General features: G+C 41.0%; 2 protein-coding genes across 4 annotated transcripts; both read right to left on the reverse strand.

The window, feature by feature from the left end:
* Positions 1–1,460: 1,460 nt before the first annotated feature.
* On the reverse strand, positions 1,461–6,896 carry morf4l1 (mortality factor 4 like 1). 2 transcript variants are annotated; one of them, XM_069163188.1, is made up of 12 exons: positions 6,773–6,896; positions 5,455–5,501; positions 5,272–5,339; positions 5,088–5,174; positions 4,613–4,690; positions 4,486–4,511; positions 4,178–4,269; positions 3,820–3,921; positions 3,604–3,692; positions 3,269–3,441; positions 2,045–2,129; positions 1,461–1,955 (listed from the first exon to the last, which is right to left on the reverse strand). In XM_069163188.1, exons 1-12 carry the CDS (start codon positions 6,810–6,812, stop codon positions 1,871–1,873), a joined length of 972 nt encoding a protein of 323 aa, XP_069019289.1. In that variant the 5' UTR covers positions 6,813–6,896; the 3' UTR covers positions 1,461–1,870. The 2 variants fall into 2 exon arrangements, with proteins under 2 accessions (XP_069019289.1, XP_069019287.1); XM_069163186.1 differs by lacking the exon at positions 6,773–6,896 and having other exon boundaries at positions 5,455–6,766.
* Positions 6,897–8,130: 1,234 nt separating this feature from the next.
* pias1b (protein inhibitor of activated STAT, 1b) lies at positions 8,131–18,453 on the reverse strand. 2 transcript variants are annotated; one of them, XM_069162927.1, is made up of 14 exons: positions 18,387–18,453; positions 16,105–16,537; positions 15,838–15,922; positions 15,579–15,626; positions 14,705–14,795; positions 14,490–14,624; positions 14,245–14,350; positions 13,316–13,389; positions 12,883–13,043; positions 12,078–12,211; positions 11,817–11,976; positions 11,570–11,709; positions 10,785–10,822; positions 8,131–10,140 (listed from the first exon to the last, which is right to left on the reverse strand). In XM_069162927.1, exons 1-14 carry the CDS (start codon positions 18,408–18,410, stop codon positions 9,802–9,804), a joined length of 1,968 nt encoding a protein of 655 aa, XP_069019028.1. In that variant the 5' UTR covers positions 18,411–18,453; the 3' UTR covers positions 8,131–9,801. The 2 variants fall into 2 exon arrangements, with proteins under 2 accessions (XP_069019028.1, XP_069019027.1); XM_069162926.1 differs by having other exon boundaries at positions 11,817–11,991.
* Positions 18,454–19,095: the final 642 nt, after the last annotated feature.

A 19,095-nucleotide genomic window follows, 5' to 3' on the forward strand; every position in this document is an offset into this window, starting at 1 on the left:
GAGCCGGGACTGCTTCCTTTTAAGTGTTCAAATTGAGACCATCTGTCCGAGTCATAAGTAAGTCACAAGTTAAACCTAATTTTTGCAAGAAAGAAGGAATCTTGGCTGCAGTCACTAACCGATTAGTTGAAATAAAGCAGAGTTCAGACCATGTGGCCGACACTCAAGACGCTCCTGGTTAAGTACTCAAACCAAGACAGATACGGGACACGAGCACATCATTTGGGAGACTAATTAAATGCGTGTTAATCACAGCAGAGAAGAAAAATATATTTTACAGTAAGCCTTTTGAGAAGCGGGATGTCATGACAAGGTGACAGGGAGCAAACATGCACAAAACCAGGACCCTGAAAGTGAAACAACCAAATGGAGTTCGACCATCATTACTTTCACCATTTACACCTGTGAGTTTTCTACTGTGACATGTCAAAATATCTTTTAAACATCCAGCAGAGTTGGGGGGACTCTGTATGCAATGATGAGAGTTTTCCAGCGTTTCATAAATGACTTTGAAGCAGCAGTAATGACGACAAAACAATCGCACATCTGTCTCTTGAGGGTTCCCATCAAAGTTCCCGCTCTACTGCTGCACTCGTCACAAACACACAACAACAGATAACACACAACAGATAACACACAACAACAGATAACACACAACAGATAACACACAACAACAGATAACACACAACAGATAACACACAACAACAGAAAACACACAACAACAGATAACACAGCTGAGCTGAGATCACCAGACAAGCTTAATGCTACACATAAACGATAAAATGTAAATGGCAAGGAACGAATGAGTGGAGTCGCAACTAACTTAATGATGCAACAGTTCAAAACAATAGGTGGAATTATTTCTACTAAAATATCAGCGAGTACGTTGGTAAAAGTACCAATACAACAAAGTAAAAAAATACTCCTTTACAAATAAAACTCCGACGTGACAAATACGCAACCAAATACAGTTAAAGTATTTAAGTAAAAGTTTTGCCCCTCTGACTTATGCATGACATTATTAGATCATTAATACTGAAGCATCAGTGTGTAAGCAGTCAAATCTTCATTCCAAAAAAATTGTCAGAAGTGTGAAATAAATGTAGTAAACCAGAAAGTACAATATTTCCTCTGTAATATAGTGGAGTAGAAGTGTAAAGTACCACCAAATGGATAATACTCAAAGTACAAGTTTAAATTGATACATATTTCACTTGAAATCACTAAAGGTAAAAAGGCATTTTCAGTCTTCAATTTAAATAATTAACTCCTGATTAAGTGAAGTTCCTAAACGACTACAAAATACAGGTCCTCTATGGAGCAACTTGGTTTTAAGAGAGAAATGCTCCGCTTAGAACAGTATATAAACAACAACAACAACAACAACATAATATGAAGAGACGGACATCAGATTCGATCTTGATATCGAATTATCTTCAAAACAAAGTCGGACCACCTCCTGGAGAATGAAAGACTTTTATTAGAAAATGATGACAGCCTACAAGACAAATTTAGCCAGCATCTAAGTCCAAACAGGAAACAAAACGATAACCATGACGAAATCCTTTTTTCAGAAGGTGTTGGTGAACATCGGACAAAAAAAATATACTGTATCATAGAAACTAAAAAGTGGTATTCAAAAACATACCAATACAGGAAGAGCGTACTCAGCAGCTTTCCACATGAAAGAAAATGAATTTGTCCATGGATTAGTGTGACATCTCGCTCTGATACTTCCATAATAAAATCGACAGATCTCGCACAATCCGTTCTCCAAAGGCGTTTTTGTGAAATCACATCCTTTCGACGGGTAAAAGTGTCGTCTCCGAACTTCAACACGCAAAGGCTTCGGATCTGAAAATAAAAAACCTTAAACTGCTTTGCGGTGGTACTCTGGAGGGGCAACTTCATAGTCACTTGCATTGAAGAGCGATGCAGAGTTCTTTACAAGATACCTGGAAAGGAGCAACATTTTTTTTTTTTACTCATTTCTGCTGCGGATTAAATTTCCAGGAGCCTTTTTCAAAGAAGTGCGAATACTCACTTGAGAAAGTCTTGTAGATAACTGAGCAGCAGCGCAAGGCTCTTCTCATCCAGGGGAGTGTACGCCAGCATGGCTCCGATTCTCACTTTCAAAACCAAACAATGACAGAATTTAACAGACCTTCGTGACCACCGACCGCCTTCTCATTTCTAATAACCTTACAAAAGCTGAAATATTCCCACTTCACGGATACCTCGCGGGAAGGAAACTTCAAGCGTTTAAATTAAAGCAGCAGATAAGAAACTGCTCTTTGTTTTTTTGATGCAGTTCTGGTTGACACTTGTAAGAATATTTCTCTTTTAATGCGCGAGGGTGATGTAATCGAGCTTTAAAGCGGGTGAAATCATATTTCGCGTCTACAACTTCTGAAACGAGTCACAGAGGAGACCCTCACATCGGTGTGCACACCCTGCCTTGTTTTTGCTCGATAAGCAGGTGCTGCGCTGCCTTTTTAGAGGAGCCGCTCTTTCCCGCCGTGCAGTCGATTTTTGTTTCGATATCGATTTAGTTTTAGCCGTTTTACAGAAAGGTGCGTGACTTTTAGTCAAATTTGATCATTTGATTTTTATTAGTTTAAGTCGACAAAAGCTGAAGACGCCGTCTCGTTTTTGCCAGTGACGGTCTTGTTTTTAAATCTCTCGTTACCATGGATACAGGTGTCGATGCAAATGATCCCGAATGACAGAGAGCGAGATTAATGGACAAACAAAGCGGCATCGCCCAGCGTGCCTTCTTCCTGGGTAACTTCTGAGAATACATCGACCACGTTAAATAGGCCAAGTAATGGGGAGAAATACCAGCCTATTTATAAAAAAATAAAATAAAAAATAAAAAAGTTTTGGAACATTTCAATCAAGACAAATATAGTTACTTAAAAGTAGACAATGACTCAAAATCAGAAATGTTGTGCGCAGGTGGAAAGATGGTATATACAGTATCGTATTCCAATCAGATTGAAGTTACGCTGTTGAATGGTTTCCCTAAAAACTGTGCGATGAGCAGAGCGCGACAGTCTCGCGTCGGGCCCCCCCGACATCTTCCGGGCTCCACGCTGTCGACAAGTTACGTCCTCGGTTATCATTCCCAAAACCTTGAACAGAACCACCGTCCGTTTTAACACTAAGATCGAGGTTGCGTCACATCGGTCTCACCTTGGCGTTATAATTGCCGCGGCTTATTTCTACAAGACGCTACAAAAGCGGGATGTCGTGCGAGTGTTTTTACCAAAGAGTCTGAGTAGATGAGGAGCGCCGTAGATCTGAGACATCGACGTATCTGGGTGGTTGGCCAGGACGTCTGCGTACTGAGGCCTCTCAAATTTGTAGAGAAGCTGTGTCCCCAGCATAACATTGAAATATTCACGGATACCAGCAACCACTTCGTTCACAGCAAACTCCCTGAGCAGGGACGAGAACAACAGTCATTAGGAAAATATATTTATATTATATATACACACACTTTTATAACAAGCATGTCTTTTTTTTTTTTTTTTTTTGCATCGCATGTTTCATCAACAAGAGCTTTGTAAGAGACAATGACAAGAAAGAGGTTTTTTTTACTTGCTGTCAGAGTTTCCTCTTGATTTCTTGTAGCTTGCATAATCTTCGAGGACTGCGTCGACATTCTTTTTGGCAGGTAGGTGGAAAAGCTGAGGACGGACAGCAGAAAAACCCAAACAGGCAAATAAATAACCGCAAATGTTTCTCGTGTGAATACGTGTGAACATGCGAATGAATAAAGTGCTGCGAAAACGTGGAAACTCCAAAGTCACTGACCTGTTTTTGTCGCGTGATCAGGTCCCAGTCGTCCACGAGCCACGGTTTTAACTCCTCCGGGATTTTCACTTTAACCTCGACTCGATTTATGAAGGTTTCCTCCTGCGCGTACGAGAACAGATTTAAAAACTGAGCAACACCGAGAAGCTCTTCACCAAAATGTTCGCCCGCCCGGTCGATTCCGTCCGAGGCTCGGGCACGTCGCAGGAATCGGAGCGTTGTGGTTTTCGTCGTACAGCTGCGACCGCCGAGTGTTCGACTTTTTACTCGGTTGCCGTCGGTGCAGCCGCGTCTTATTTGACATTAACTGGCAAATCAAAGCAGGAAAGTCGTTCCTGAAAGCACTTCGTGAACTCACACTTTCCACAGTTGGATCAACACGTGCTCTCTTCTTTCGGGGAGGATGGGTTGGATCTCCTCCTGAACTCGTTCCTTCTCCTGCTCCTGGAGCTGCGCGCGCGCACACACACACACACACACGTACACACACACACACACACACACACACACACACACACACACACACACACACACACTAATATGTCATTCTTGACTATTTACAACTTCTATGGTCAATGTTGACACAAAGCCTGCAGTCATAATTTGAAAGAATTAAGTTCATGGAATTGAACATGGTTAGTTGCGTAAATATCGTGATATACTCACTCTTCTGTTTGTTCTTTTTGGTTTTCCTACAAAACGAAAAAAAAAAAAGGATTATAAGTCAAGACATTATACGTCGTAATAATTTAAGAAAGCGGTTTGGCAGATGGCATGAAAAACAAGCACCCACACATCATTTTTCTGCGATGCAGCAGGTATCTTCTTATTCGGCGCAGCTCCCCTCATTCTTCCTTCTACATAATGGTCTCTAAAATAAGAAAACAAAATAAGTTCAGCGAATTAAGAATACATCAATTATACAGAAGTCAGTCAATGTGTTTTCAGGAGAATTCAGGACACAGGCTGCAGGGAGTTTATTGTTCGATATTTTTGGAAACCTGGCATCTGTATTTTGTTCTCGTTTCAGGAGTGCCGTCAGATTATAATGACAATGAAAGGTTAGTGTGCAATAAGAGCAAAACGTCTAGGAATGCGTACCGTGTTTTTACCATGTAAAATAATATGTTCCATTGATATTAGATGATGAAAAACTTTGCCGAGGTGTGCTCTGTCTGCAGACTTTGGTCATAAGGAATTTGAAAACAGTAACATTGTCAAAAAGTAACGTGATTAAAAAAAAAATAATAATGAGAGAATGGACTTACTGATTGGCCCTCTGAAGCTCTTTCTGTTTTTGCAGATTACTGTCCACATACTTAAGTACTCTGCTTTCAGGAACCCATTCGTCCCAGCTGGAAGAAAAAAAAACACCAACAAAGACAAGTCAAACACTTGTGAAATATTTACTGCACAGATGTCGATCTTGATGCGTCCGAGACGAACACTTACTTCTTATTCCACCCACTGTAATGAATAAAGTATTTGATCTGTTTGTCCTTGATGTTTATCTTAACACACTGCAAAGGGAGGCAGAATTCATTGTCAAAACATGGACAGATCAGAAACACAGAAGAGGATCACATGATCAGAGAGAGAGAGAGAGAGAGAGACAGGCTAACTAAGGCAGCCTACCTTAGCTTCGTAGAGCAATGGCCCATGAAAACACAGCACTCTTTCACCTGAACAGAGTGTTGGTCGATTAAAATCAGCATGCGAGTAGTCCATGTACAACAATTAAAAAAAAAAAACAACTTTAAAGCCAATGAAAAGATCAGCATGCATTACTCTGTGAATTTAAATGATTGAACACTGATCTCTCTCAGATATCCAACAACAGGGAAGTTCAGATTTATGAATGGCTTTTAGCAGCAGGTGGGACTTCACACAGGCTGATGGGAGCGACGTGACTTCATGAACTTATCCCCGCGTAAAGCTGGGCGATATGGACACAATCAAACACCGTGATGTGGATGTCATAAGAGACGATAACTGGGGGCTTTTACAAGAGATTTACACGAATAAATCGACGTGAATAAATCATTAGCAAACGTGGCAATAACGACTAAGCGGGTAAATTATAGAGCAGGTAGATAAGTATGGTAAGTTGAGGACACGACATCACATCACTGTGACGTGGCCCTTAAAACCAGGACAAAGACATCCAAAACACGAGACAAGTGGACAGTCTCGTGTCACAGCGTGACAACATGTCAACATATCGCCCAGCAACACTCCTGCACACTTTAAAAACAAAAAAAGAAAAAAAAACAAAAAAAAGGGGGGGGGACCGAGTTAATCCTCTCTTCTGCTTCAAACTCCTACTCAGCTCCATCATATCGGGATGTGATGTTTAACTTCACTAAAAAAATAAAATAAAAATTAAAAAAAAGCATTTGACAGTTATAAAATATTTACTGATGAACTGACAGATGACAACACGTGACGTATTTTGGAGCAAAAAAAAAAATTGACACGGTCCCGCGCACACACACACACACACACACACACACACACACACACACAGAGAGCTGCAGACGTAACGCACACGATGACGTAACGCACACGATGACGTAACGCACACGACGGTTGGTCAACACAGTCCGGCTTGGCTAACAGTTAGCACAGCTAGCGCTGCATGAATGAAGCGGCTGGTTTCAACGAGCCGAAACGCGGCTGAAGTTCAAAACCACAAAACGTCGCGGTCGCTTTAAATGAAACGACGTCGACAAAAACAAAACCGAAGAAGTAACCGAACCGGCAGACGGGATGGACGGAGACCCGGTTTTTTTGTTTTTCACAGCAACAACAATGAAAAGCTAACGACGCTAGCTGACAGGCGGCGGCGTTTGTTTCGGATCGACAGCTAGCTAACATGGTTGGACCTTTCCAGCGGCTCCAGCAGCGGCTGCAGCCGCGGGTCCGGCGCAGCGGGAAACATGCGGCGTGTTACCTTCTTGAAATTTAGGTTTCGGGTCCTGTTTCGGCGCCATTCACGGATTAAACTATCAAAATATGGGAAAAATCGCCAGCTCCCATTCCAATCTGCAACGGCGCCGCTCTCTAAAAACGTCATGACCAACGCGGTGACGCTGCCTACCAACGGGGGTGACGCTACTTACCAACGGGGGTGACGCAGAAAGGCTGCGACCAAGCGTGCACTAAATATATATATTTTTTTTATACATTTTATTGCAAATGTGAACAATACATGAATACATGGCTGTGGGCACATTTTTTTTAAAAAAAATTTTTATAAAGAAAAACAAGCACTTCGGACAAATGTACAGTTAAGGTGTTTCATGCTTCGGGGGTTTATAGAGTGTGAAATAATTTGTATGTATTGGAGCATTTCATCTATTAAAATTTTGAATAAAGGTTTTCTGTTCTAAAATTTACTTTAGTGAATGTAACATGTTGCTGAGATAATAAAAGATATTCATGATATACTATTGTTTTTGTTCTGATCTGCTGACATTATAAAAAAAACAAAAACAAAAGCACACACTTTGAATAGTTAAAATATTATTACAATGAGTATTATGGGAAAAGTCTTTCCAACAACTAACAGTATAATAAAAGCCCCAAAACAAGTCTATTGTTGCTTCCCTACTAAAATTGCAAAAGGGCAATTAATATCAATGTCCTTTCTTATTTTTTGCAAATAACGTTTTGATGGATCGCATCGATGGAGAAGTCTAAAACAAACATCTCAAGGCTTGTTTGTAATGAATGTATCCTGAAGATAATGTCCATCATTTTTTTTTTTTTTACACTGGATATTTAAAACAAACCTTCCAGTCCAATTACAGTGACATTGTCTCGTTTACCTTCCGCGTTTCTGTCTTCTGGTCAAGTTTTTTAATCATCGGTGTGCATTAAGAAAATGAACTTCCTGGCAAAACAAAAAGCAAAGAGTTGTGTCGAAGACTTGGGCGTTTGCAGCATCAAATATGACTTGCTCTCACAACAACACTCCTAATTTATCTATTGAAGTGTAAGGTGTAGTGTAGGTGTGGTGTTTACGTGTCCACGCGTAATAGCCGTAGTTTAGGTGTAGCAGCTGCTGTATTCGCCGGCTGAGTCGTGAGACACCTAATAAAGAGTCCGCAGCTTCAGAAACTTCAGCTCTCCAGGATTCGCAGGTGTTAACGTGTTTGCAGGTGCACACGTTGCAGGGTCGGAGTATTTTATTGTAGTTTGGGGAACGTTCTCAAAACTGACCTGTGTTTAATGCTCTTTGCTGCATCCTGTAACAGAGGGACACGTGGAGCTGAATCAGGACTGTCCTCAGACCAGCTACGAAGAATGCACTTTCTTGTATCGGTTTAATTCTTACAAATATCAAACAGCACAATAGACCTTGTAGCCGTTCAAAATGATCAAAGCTTCTATTGAGTTATTGACATCATCTGATAGCAAAACGGGACAGAAACAGAAAATGTTACAATGCGTGTCAAGCAACAATGACATCTTTAAATAGCATTAATCATATAATTACAAAAGAAATATCACATACAATGACAGCAATGCATACCCACGAATCAAACAAATGCTGAAAATAGATATGATAATAAATAATCCTAATCGTAAGCACAGGTCAAAAGAAATCAAACAAAGGGAGGAGAGGCATCAATAATAACTTCAATGGTTTTCAACTTCTGGGCCAAAATGCATGTTGTGATTCACTCAAAGACGAAGCTATCACAGTTATCTTAAAGGCTGTTGCAAATACACGGAACACCAAAAAATAAAAGGCTGTGCGTCCTGTGGCCTCACTAAGATACAGCATAGCACTCAGACAGGTGAGCTTCCAGGTAAGAAGCTGAGCCACGCAAATCAGAGAACTACTCTTTAAGTGCGAACCGTCGTGCTCAACTGCTCCACACAGACTTTATGGAGAAAAAAAAAGAAAAAAAAAGCAAGTGCTAAAATCAATACAATAAAGACATAATGAAATGTAATTAACCCACTTGTACTCAGTGAACACTTTTAAGCCTTTCAATTAAAGGATTAACTTCAAGTGGACCAGAAACTAGCCTCGTCTTCATAGTGGAGCAGAAATGTGTCCGCTGGACACTTCTCTGTGAAATAAAACAGCTCTACTTTAAAAGAAAAATACATAATACTGTAAATCTTAGATGTCCATCAATTGTGGGTGCTTCCAGGACCAGTGTCATTGATTCACACACTGGAAAAGGCTGATCTTACCATACTAACATATTCCCAATGTATGTGTTTCAGGTACGGTCTGAATAATAAAATATTGTTCATATTAATTTAGCAGGAAAAAAGAGTGCAGTTATGACAACAAAAGGATCTAGGATTTTCTTTTGCATTTCTAGTGGCAACAGTTCCTAGAGGCATAGGGAATGCTTCTTTTTAAAAAAACAAACACACATCCAACATAACTTACATCATAAATAATTCCTTAAAAATTATGACCACAGCATGAATGTCTTACAGAATAACATCTACAGTGATGGCAGAAATGGCCAGATCTTTCTCCTGTCAAAACGTCTTGACAGAAATGATGCCACTTAGAAAATAAAGAAAGTGTTACATATCTTCTGTTTTGCTGTGACTTGTCTTTTGTACATCTGTAACAATGCCCATTTTCTTTATATTCTAAATATCATGTTCCATAATGTGTCACCTCATACGGTTCTGTGCATGTATACTGAAATAATGCCATAGACATGAAATATTGAAACAAAACTGTAAAAACCAGGTACAAAAGGTACAATATAATCAAAGGACCACATGAAGAGGCGTGAAAAAGTCTTCAGTATTCACAGAAAAATATCAACTGAAGTAACTCACCGGACAAGAAGCGTCCTAAGTTTATATACATATGATAAGTAAAATTGAAAATAGATTTTCCTCTCTGTACATAGCACTGTATTCTTTCATCTTCCTCTTCCTTATTTACAAAGAACTCCCGTTCTCGAGGTCTCCCTTGTCTCTCAGTTCCGCACGGATCTAGTCAAGAGAGATAACGTCAGATATGGAGCCGTAAATGGCTGCTGCTGCTGCGGCTTCCACCGAGGACCTCGACAATCCTAAATTGGCGTGGGTGTCCCTGTCCCTGTCTCTGTCTTTGTCGCGGTCCCGCAGACTGCTGGAAGACACCAAACTACTGGTGCTGCCACTGTTGCTGCCTCCGTTGGTGGCTGCCAGCGTGCTGCTCCCAGGGGTTCCCGGCGGCTCCCGCAACATCGGAGAGGAGCCGTAGGGGAGGAAACGGTTGAGGAGCAGGTCGTGGTCCTCTGAGGCGGACGCCGACGCAGCTGCTGCGGCTGCCATCACCATGTTGTAATGCTACCAAGACAGAGAGGAGTGACTGTTACTCAACAGCCTAACATACCGTACAGCAGCACAAGTTCAGGGGGCTGTTTCGCACAACATCATGTACACTAATGGTCGCTGGTAACTGGCTGAGTTGGAAGAACCTCTTGAAGATAAGAGTCGGTCTGAACTTTAAGACGTTGGCCGAATAATCCACGAATCATTTGAGCTTTAAAAGTAGCATAAGACTGCGAGAAGTTAGAGGTGTTGAGTATCTCAATGACGTGAGAATAGAAGTGCCATTAAGTCATCAAGTGTACATTAGATGCCAATAACAATAAAATACCAAACACTTACAGAAATAAATGCACAAATATAGCCAATTCTAGAATTATACAACCATCAATGGATGACTTGGTGACATTTATCCAATCAAAGGAAGTAGATACAAGTTTTTGGAGAAAACATATCACACTAAAGATATGCACATTGTGTTGATGCCAGGCACCACCATGTTTTCTCTAGAAAATATTTGTCTACATGAGCTCTGTGACTTGCTCTTACAAAAGAAACTTGTTTTCTAGATTTCTAGAAACTTGTAGAACTACTTAGATGGATTCCTGGTAGTAGGATAAGATACTTGACGAATAAGACTCCAGGCGTCGGAGTAACTGTACCTGATTGTCGCCTTGGAGGAAGGAGAAGAAACTTAGATCTGTGAGAAAAAGAAAAAGACTCCATTTAGTTCCTCCCGGATAAAAATACATGACAATATTCAGTTACAAAGTGATTTATCGAACAAAGAACACCTGCGTTCAAAAGCAGGTTTGTTTGGATTTGGTCAAGTTTGTCTTCGGACAACACCTGCATGACTTGTGTACACAGTGAATGTCTGGTTAATGTGATCATTGTCCACACAGTGAAGCATCTCCCCTTTTAACTACACTGTACAACATCAGGGACAAAATCCAGAGTCATGTTTCAATGCTAAAACGCAGCTTATGTAAAATTGGGGCTTCAGCAGAAAGGCCTGGTGTGCGTGTTCATCCTGGTAGTCAGGTGATATGTTCATTGCAGGTGTTTTGCCTCAGCAACGAACCTGCATGCAACTATCGGGACATAATCCCTTCAGCACATCTCAGCAAGCAAACACTGTTTGTGGAAATAAAGGGAAGGAATTTTGTGCCACACTGACTGTAACTTTGATAGATAACAAAATATGTTGGCTAATTCAGTATGCTTAAGTATCATATTATCTCCAGCTGAACTTTAGAATGGATTATTTCCAGAAATACACACTGTGGTTTACAGACACACACTTTTTTTTTCTTTCTTTCTTTCAGTGTGGCTGCACTACAGAGATATGGCTTCACAAGTCAGTTTGAGCAGAATGCCAAAGAGCTATTAATGCTTTAAAAAAAATAAATCTGAACCTATCCTTTATGGTAACTGACAGGTCTACCTGGCAGGTCACTGGTTGTGTGATAGTAGTGGCGGTAGTCCTGAATAAGAGGTGGAGGGGGAGGAATGTAGCTGGTCTCCACAGACGGCATGCTGGGAGCTCTGGTCACAGGCGAGTCCTGGCTGTGCAGGTTCAGCACTCTGAGAGGAAACAACGCCACAGGAGGTCAGGGATAAAAGAGGCAACCCAACAGAGCAAAAATAAATGAGTTTATGGCCCCTTCCTGTTTTGTAGTTTGGAGACATACCCCTTGCTTGGAGGTGGAGAGACAGGCGACAGCGAGGGACAGGGCCTTTTAGGAGGCGACTCGTCATCCAGCTCGTCCTCCGAGGAGCTGTCCAGTGTCAGATCGATCACGTCCACTTTCTGGTTGTTGTCATGAGATGACCGTTTCTGCTCGTGTGGTTCTGTTCGAGACAAATCTACAAAATAACAGGAAACTCACACTGTGCTCACAGATCCATCTGAAAACTGAACTGTAACAGTGCGAAACCTGCGAGCTACATACCGCTGTCTACACCATTGTAGGAAGCAGACACCTCTTGCACCTCTTTCTTTGACCTCATGGGCGCCCAGCTTCCGCATTCTTTGAACTGAATTTCATCACAGTCAGAACAGCTATTCAAGATTTCCATGAACAACCTGTGAAAGCACCAGCAGTCGTTTCAATACTATTCACATAAACTTCAGTACTTCAATATCACTTAAAACACAGTACACATCAGACTTAATGCCACCATGATATTATTAGATTAAACAACTGATACTGTCCTGACATTTAGACCAGAAACAGCACAGTGTCAAACAGTAGGGGCGTATTGCTTCAGGTGCCCATCAGACAACAATATGATGAAAAAAAAAACTGTTTGAGGCAAGACATCCAGAAATTTGAATGCTTATCAGATGGCGCATTTTTCATCTCGACAATTGGCAAGTTGACTGCATAATTATCCTGTTAAAACGTGATCTACGGGTAATGTGTGATGTTAAAATTAAGCCAGGTTTTACTTTTTATTCCGACGACCCCATGTGTTTTTGCTGGGGCCTTCTGGTCAGTAACATAGAGGACTTAATCCAACATCGAGGATCTGTGAGGGTTTTTTTGGGGTCACAAATAAACATTTCTAAAACGCAGAGGAAGGAGAGCAACTCTGACCACATTCCACGATAACAATGGACACAATAAACACTGCAATAATAACAAAAACATCACATATTTCAGCTGTAAGGGAACAATACACATTTCTTCTGTCACATTTGGAAACCAGACCATCTTAGGAGGAGAATATCCGATAAATCAGTGTTGTGCTCACCCGTCAATAATAAGGTGCTCATACGGTGCCTTCTTGTCACAGACTGGACACACCCAGGTCGGCTTCTTCTCATTCATTTGGATATAAAGTGTAGCATCGAAGCACTGAAGGTGTGAGCATGTCAATGCCCGGCAAGGGATCGTCAGCCTCATCTTCCCCAGCTTTAAAACAAAAGACACACAAGACACATGTCACTACTCGGGACTGCAGGAGAAAGTCAGTATTCAGTAAGAAGTATGAGGAGAAACCCCGGAAGAAACAGTCCCCAGCACTGTATAACCTCTTTGTCTTTTTGTTGTCTCTCTGCATATTTAAATATAGTTCCTGGCTACTGAAAAATTTGGATTTTACTGGAATTATGAATTAATTTCTTGATTGCAAACTGACTTTTCACAAATAACAACAAATTATGACAATGGTAATAAGTATTTACAGGACACAGGAGAGAGACTCGTAGACTTGTGGTGGCGATCTCACTCTCAGGATCAGCCGTCAGCTTCTCTTTGACTGTGAGAGGGAAGAAGCAAAACATAAAATTGAAATACAACTGTTACAACTTTTTAATACAAGCATGCAGTGCGATTTGTTGAACATTACACACCAAGTGTGTTTATTTGTTGAAGATGACCTCCCAAAAACTCTATAACTCTTTTGTGAAACACACCGAATGCAACTTTTGTAAAGAGAAATATCCCTCTGCGATTACAGTAGAGGTCTACATACAGTGAACTACACAAATATACAAAGACGAAGGAAATATGAGGCGTTAGGGGTCAGGCAAAACCAAAAAAAAACTGCAGTGGAAGGAACAAAGAAACATTTCCAGGGACGTCCAAGGATCTATGCTGTCCTTTTCTCTCTCTGCTCTCCTCTCACCCCAACCGGTCGAGGCAGATGGCCGCCCACCTCTTAGCCTGGTTCTGTCGGAGGTTTCTTCCTGTTATGAGGGAGTTTTTCCTTCCCTCTGCTGGAGGTTTTTCTCCCTTAAAGAGGAGTTTTTTTTCCCTCCTAGCTTATGTGGGAAGTATTGAATTGTTGGGTTTCTCTGTATAATATTGTAAAGTTCTGCTGGAAGGACTTTAATGTGTTAAGTGCCATGAAAAAACCGGTGTTGTGATTTGGTGCTATATAAATCAAACTGAATTGAATTATGGAGCTTTTTAGAACTTAGTTCCTTTTTACATCCTAAGTTTAGTTCCTTAAGACTTCTGATTTGCTGTGACTATTACGAGAAAAATGCCAAAATTATGTACAGGAGCTAAAATACAAATTAATTCATATGATAATCTTTAAAGTTTCCTGCTCACAGACAGCAGCAAAGGAAGTTCTATCTATTTACAACCAACTGAAGTGGTGACTTACTCAGGGCTCTCGAGTGGTCGGGGTTCCTAATTCCTTTGGCCCGTAGTCTTTGCAACAACACTGCAGACGACTGCTGTCTCACCAAATACACGGCCATGGAAAAACTCTGGCAACAGAAGAGATGAAGAGCAAATAAAGTCAGCTCATGACCTCCTCACAGCGTCAGAGGACATTTGTTAAAACAGGCTCTGACACCTGTTTGATAAAGTTTTTTCTTTTATATCGTGATCCAGTGCTCTTCTTACCCTCCCAATTTCTGATGTCCACGAGACCACAATTGTGTTGGGGACTGTGGTGGAGAGTCGGACAAGAGACGTTATGTTAATGGAGCGACTGGGCCTTTTTGGTTCAACTCCATTTTTGGTGGGAGGAAGATATCCCTGCAGACAAAACAGCAAAAAGGATCAGTAACGTATAATACATTTAAAATATGACAAGACACCAGACAGTGTGCACTCACCGGGAGATTACAGGGCTTTCCATTCACCTTCACACACAGATTGGGGGGGAAATGGTCTTCCTGGGGACAGCTTGTCTCCGATAAACAAAATCTGAAGACGGAGGAAATGAGTTACATAGATGATACGCCCAAATGTTGAAGGGCAAATGTCAAAAACAATGTGTTTCTGTTAAGTTATCAGTTTCACAAAAAGGTTGGCTTGCTTGCTTATTTTACCATTTCAGTTGTGTCAAGTACAGCCACCTCCATCTATGATATAGGAGAGCATTGCTTAAAGGATGTCATTCATCACTTTTTATGTCATTAGGTATTCTTTCTCAAGTTAAAGAAAAGTGACCCTGTTAGGCAGGAATGTTTAGGTGTGAAACTGATCTGAATCAAGATTTTATCTATATTGTACTTTGCCCCGATTGTTCAGTTGTGTCCAAATTTGAACTGTACTGTAAGGCTTTTCTTCTCTTCTTCTTTTAAGTGTCTCAAGTTCAACGTGAATACAAACAAAGCCTGAGCAACTGGGTGACAAACATGCCCTGCATTCTTCCTTTTATAATTCAGAACCTGTCCTCCCAGTAATGCGTTTTAACTCTTATCTTTGTCATTCATTATCACTGTAAGCTAACAAATGTTGTATGTTCAAGTTAAAACGTAGGCAAGGGTTTTTAACTTCTTAGAGACTAAAGAGACATTTCTAAAATATGCAGATATGCTTTAAGACCAAAAGAAAGTGAAATGACAAGAGAGTGGTATTCAAAGGACACTGCTATTTCTGGTTGCTTCAAAAAACAGAAGCTAAAAACAGACCCACTATTCACTTAACAACAAAAACACTGATGATTTACAGCAGATGCTCAAACAAAGAGTGTGTAACACATACCTTAGCTGGACTTGAACTACAAAGTCACATTTGGTCCCAGATATGTCCCTGAAGAATTTAAAGAGAAGTCAGGTCAGGCTGGCCAGAACAGTTTAAGTATTTATTAATACCTCATTTTACTCAGTTTCTGTCTCATTGTATTGAGCAGTTAATCGTCAAAGTGTGCGAGAGTGACAATGCTTTCACAGTACGAGTTCTTCTTCCCCCTCATCTCTTTGACAGCTGAAGACAGAACACACCAGGGAGCTTTTTCACTTACATGGAGCTGCTGATCTGTTGAACTTGCTGCGGTGTTAATGCAAAGGCGTAGCACGCTTCCTGGAACCGCTGACTGTTGTCTGAAGCTACGAAAGTGAAACCACAAACAGAGAGTCAGCGGGGAGAACTACAGATATTACTCCGTACTCAACGAACTTTTACCGAGCATGTCGTGATTCAGGTGGTCACAATGCTTCATCGGTATGTGCACAAGGGAGAAGAAGTGTTGTCATTGCACGCACAACCAAGCACGAAGCTGTAGACTCACCCAGGCTGGTTGGCTTAATGAGCTCGTCCAGCACGTCGTAGAAGGGCAATCTCTGGAGCTTGACATCGGGGTGTACGGGGTGCAGGGCGGAGGGCAGGTGAGGCAGACTCAGCTCATGCTTCGGCCCGAGTAGAGAGACGGGCAGCAGCGGTGACGGGGAACCGTGGCTGTCAAATCCCAGCTGGGCGAGGCCAGTGGGCAGACTGGATGGAGAATGAACACTGGGAATCGCTAAGTCCACTGGCGAAACCATTTTGGTCGGGAAGCGACGTCTGTAGAGCTCTTTGATCTTCATCTGCACTGCGGGACTGCAACCAGCCTTGAGTAGGTGGAGAGCTTTGGTCAAAAGTTCATGTTTGCGCCCGTGCTTATTCCGGCCTGCATATCCCAACAACACTTGGAGCTCAGAAACTCGAAGGCTCATTACCATTTGCTGGTGAAAAACGAAGAGTGGAAGAAAAATGGTCTATAACAATGTGAAAAACACATTTTACTAAACCGATATCATTAAAAAGCAAGGTTTCTTTTCTCATTTCGACCTCGCACTTTAAAAGATTATTATTAATGCATGTCTGCTTCAAATTTTAAACAGGAAAATACTTCACGAGCTCGCAATTTACCCACACCCATAACAATTTCATTTCTCACACGCGCTTGGAACAGGAAGACAAAAAAAACATTTTTTTTTTTTCTTTTTTTTTGTTTGTCTGGCTGCAATTGATTTTCAATCAAAACAAAAAAAAACAAACCATCAAAGGCCTCATCATAGAATATATTTAACAAACACGGCAACTCTGAGATGACTTTGGCAGAAACAGCCTGTTGGATAGAAGCAGAAATCCACATCAGGGTGTGGACAATATAACATGGTTATTTGTTTTTATAAAATAATGGAATATACACCAGATATTTCTTCTTTAGGCAGCGTTAGAGAGCCGTTGATTTGACTCTGGCGATGTTTAACCAAGTAGTTTGCGATATTGTGTTGAGTTTGATACAGATATCGGACAGACTGCATTATTATGTTGTCGGAAATCTTTGAACACGGTACGGTCTCATGACACAGGTTTTCTTTACGTTCTCAACAAAATAAAAAACACCCTACAGTACACTCAAACAAAGTCTTATCCACGTCAACAGAGTTGAATAAACATCTCTGCCACACGGAGGGATTGAAATATAAACATTTTCAATTCCACAAGGGGTAACATCAGCGGATCATGTCACATTACGCTGTCCAGATACTTGGGTTCTTATGTTCACTCTGTGTGGTAACCCGATGTCCCTACTTGTGGATAGCTGTAGTTAAATGTGCGGTGTGGCGTCAAACACACATTGAACAATGTCAGCATTAAAAACTCCCCAATTATGAAGCCAATGAACTACAAAAGTAAATATTTCGGTGACTGTAAACATCCTGCTGATGCGTTCAGTCTGGCCAGTCAACACGTGTGGTACTCCTCAATACAATCAAGAGACGGGCTGAACTCTTTTGATGAGTTTAAGTTAAACACCGGTGAAGCTTCACAACTATATAAAAAAAAAAAAAAAAATCTGATTGACTGTGGCAAGAGAGGAGAGTCCGTAGTGCAGATATTTAGTTGAGCAGGAGAGCGGATCAGAAATGAAAACCCTTTAATAATTAATTACAATGCCAAGTGTTGTTTGTCAATTAGCAAGTAATTACCATTATTAAAACCAGAAGCAGGTGAAAGGAGACAGCCTGCTTCAGATTCACTTTATCGCGTGTGTTTGGACGACAACAACAAAACAACAACCTTCAACGCGGGTTACATTAGACCTCCAGTGAGGGTGGACTAACATCACGTGTCGCAGGTAACGATAACACAAGTTAAAGTGCTGGTTGTGTCCCAGAGAGTAGACACGTCCCGTCAGGAGAGACTCTGTGATCCGGACGGTGAATCCGAGGATAATGTCACGTGGCTGACGTATTAGTGCAGTCGGGTTTCTAACGCTGGCAATGACGTGGTTTTTTTTTTTTAATCTTTGATATAAGATGTGTACGGGCTCAATCTGCAGGTTGAGCCGCAGAGACAAGAGACACGAAACGTCGGCAACAATAACAAAGCTAATGCTAGCGAGCTAGCCAGCCAGCTAACTGTTTGTCTGGTCTGTTCCGCTCTGCTCTTTTGTGATTAAATGCTTTGATAACAATAGTCTACGGGTTTCTATGTCAAGTAACCTCCGCGCTATCGATTTGAAAGTCAAATCTCAGCGTGTCAAACCTCTATTTATCGAGCTAATGTAGGGACTAGCTTTACCTTCAGTTCCGTACTTTCCGCCATCTTGTTACACTGGGTGCGCACGCGCAACGGCCATCCTCAGGGGACAGAGGTAATTCAAATTCGCGTCTTTCTCCGCAGCGTACAGCAGGGGGCGCTGCTGCAACACAGGAAAAAACAAAAAACTCCAATTAAGGGCCATCAAGGGTGTCACCGCAGAAGCAAAGCACTCACTTCCCATTTCATTTGTTTCAAGTAATCTGTTTTGCTGTTACCAAAGTATACAAGAAATAAAAGGGACCGCTTGCTCAAGATGTGAAATACTTCTGTTCTTTTTTATGATTTTTTTTTTTTGATTGGTGAACTGACAGAATGAATGGCCAACTATTTTGATATTTTATAAAATGAGTTATAATGTCATTTATCAACCACAAATGGCAAACATCTGCTTGTTATTTAAATGTGAGAAACTGTCACTCTGTTATCTTCTTATTAAATAAATCTAAGAACCGTTAAATAATTGATCATTTCATGTCTCCTTAGGCTCTGTGAACTTAAAATGAGCTGTTTCAGATATCCTGGACAATCTATCCACAGAAAATATCCACAACTTGCATTTTTTTTCCCTAGATGGTTGTGTATAGGAAACGGTTTTCTCATGTAGGCTATATCATATTAGTTATAGTGATAATCCAAAAAGAGTCAAGTACAACATATAGTTTCAGCCATTCAACAGAAAAAGGAGAAA

This window comes from Embiotoca jacksoni, unplaced genomic scaffold, assembly GCF_022577435.1.
Source record: "Embiotoca jacksoni isolate LCO1_2020_lvr unplaced genomic scaffold, fEmbJac1.0.p SCAF_3, whole genome shotgun sequence".
NCBI classification, from domain to species: domain Eukaryota; kingdom Metazoa; phylum Chordata; class Actinopteri; family Embiotocidae; genus Embiotoca; species Embiotoca jacksoni.

Bases quoted from the DNA above. Each gene is read 5' to 3' on its own strand.
- morf4l1 (XM_069163186.1), bottom strand. From the start codon at position 5,547: ATGGACTACTCGCATGCTGATTTTAATCGACCAACACTCTGTTCAGGT. The intron at 4,270-4,485 runs GTGAGTATATCA...GCGCGCGCGCAG, and splicing joins CAAAAAGAACAAACAGAAGA to CTCCAGGAGCAGGAGAAGGA. The intron at 3,922-4,177 runs GTGAGTTCACGA...TCGTACGCGCAG, and splicing joins TTGATCCAACTGTGGAAAGT to GAGGAAACCTTCATAAATCG.
- pias1b (XM_069162926.1), bottom strand. From the start codon at position 18,410: ATGGCGGAAAGTACGGAACTGAAG. The intron at 16,538-18,386 runs GTAAAGCTAGTC...GTTTTTCACCAG, and splicing joins CGGAAAGTACGGAACTGAAG to CAAATGGTAATGAGCCTTCG. The intron at 13,390-14,244 runs GTAAGTCACCAC...TCCCTCTCACAG, and splicing joins CGACCACTCGAGAGCCCTGA to TCAAAGAGAAGCTGACGGCT.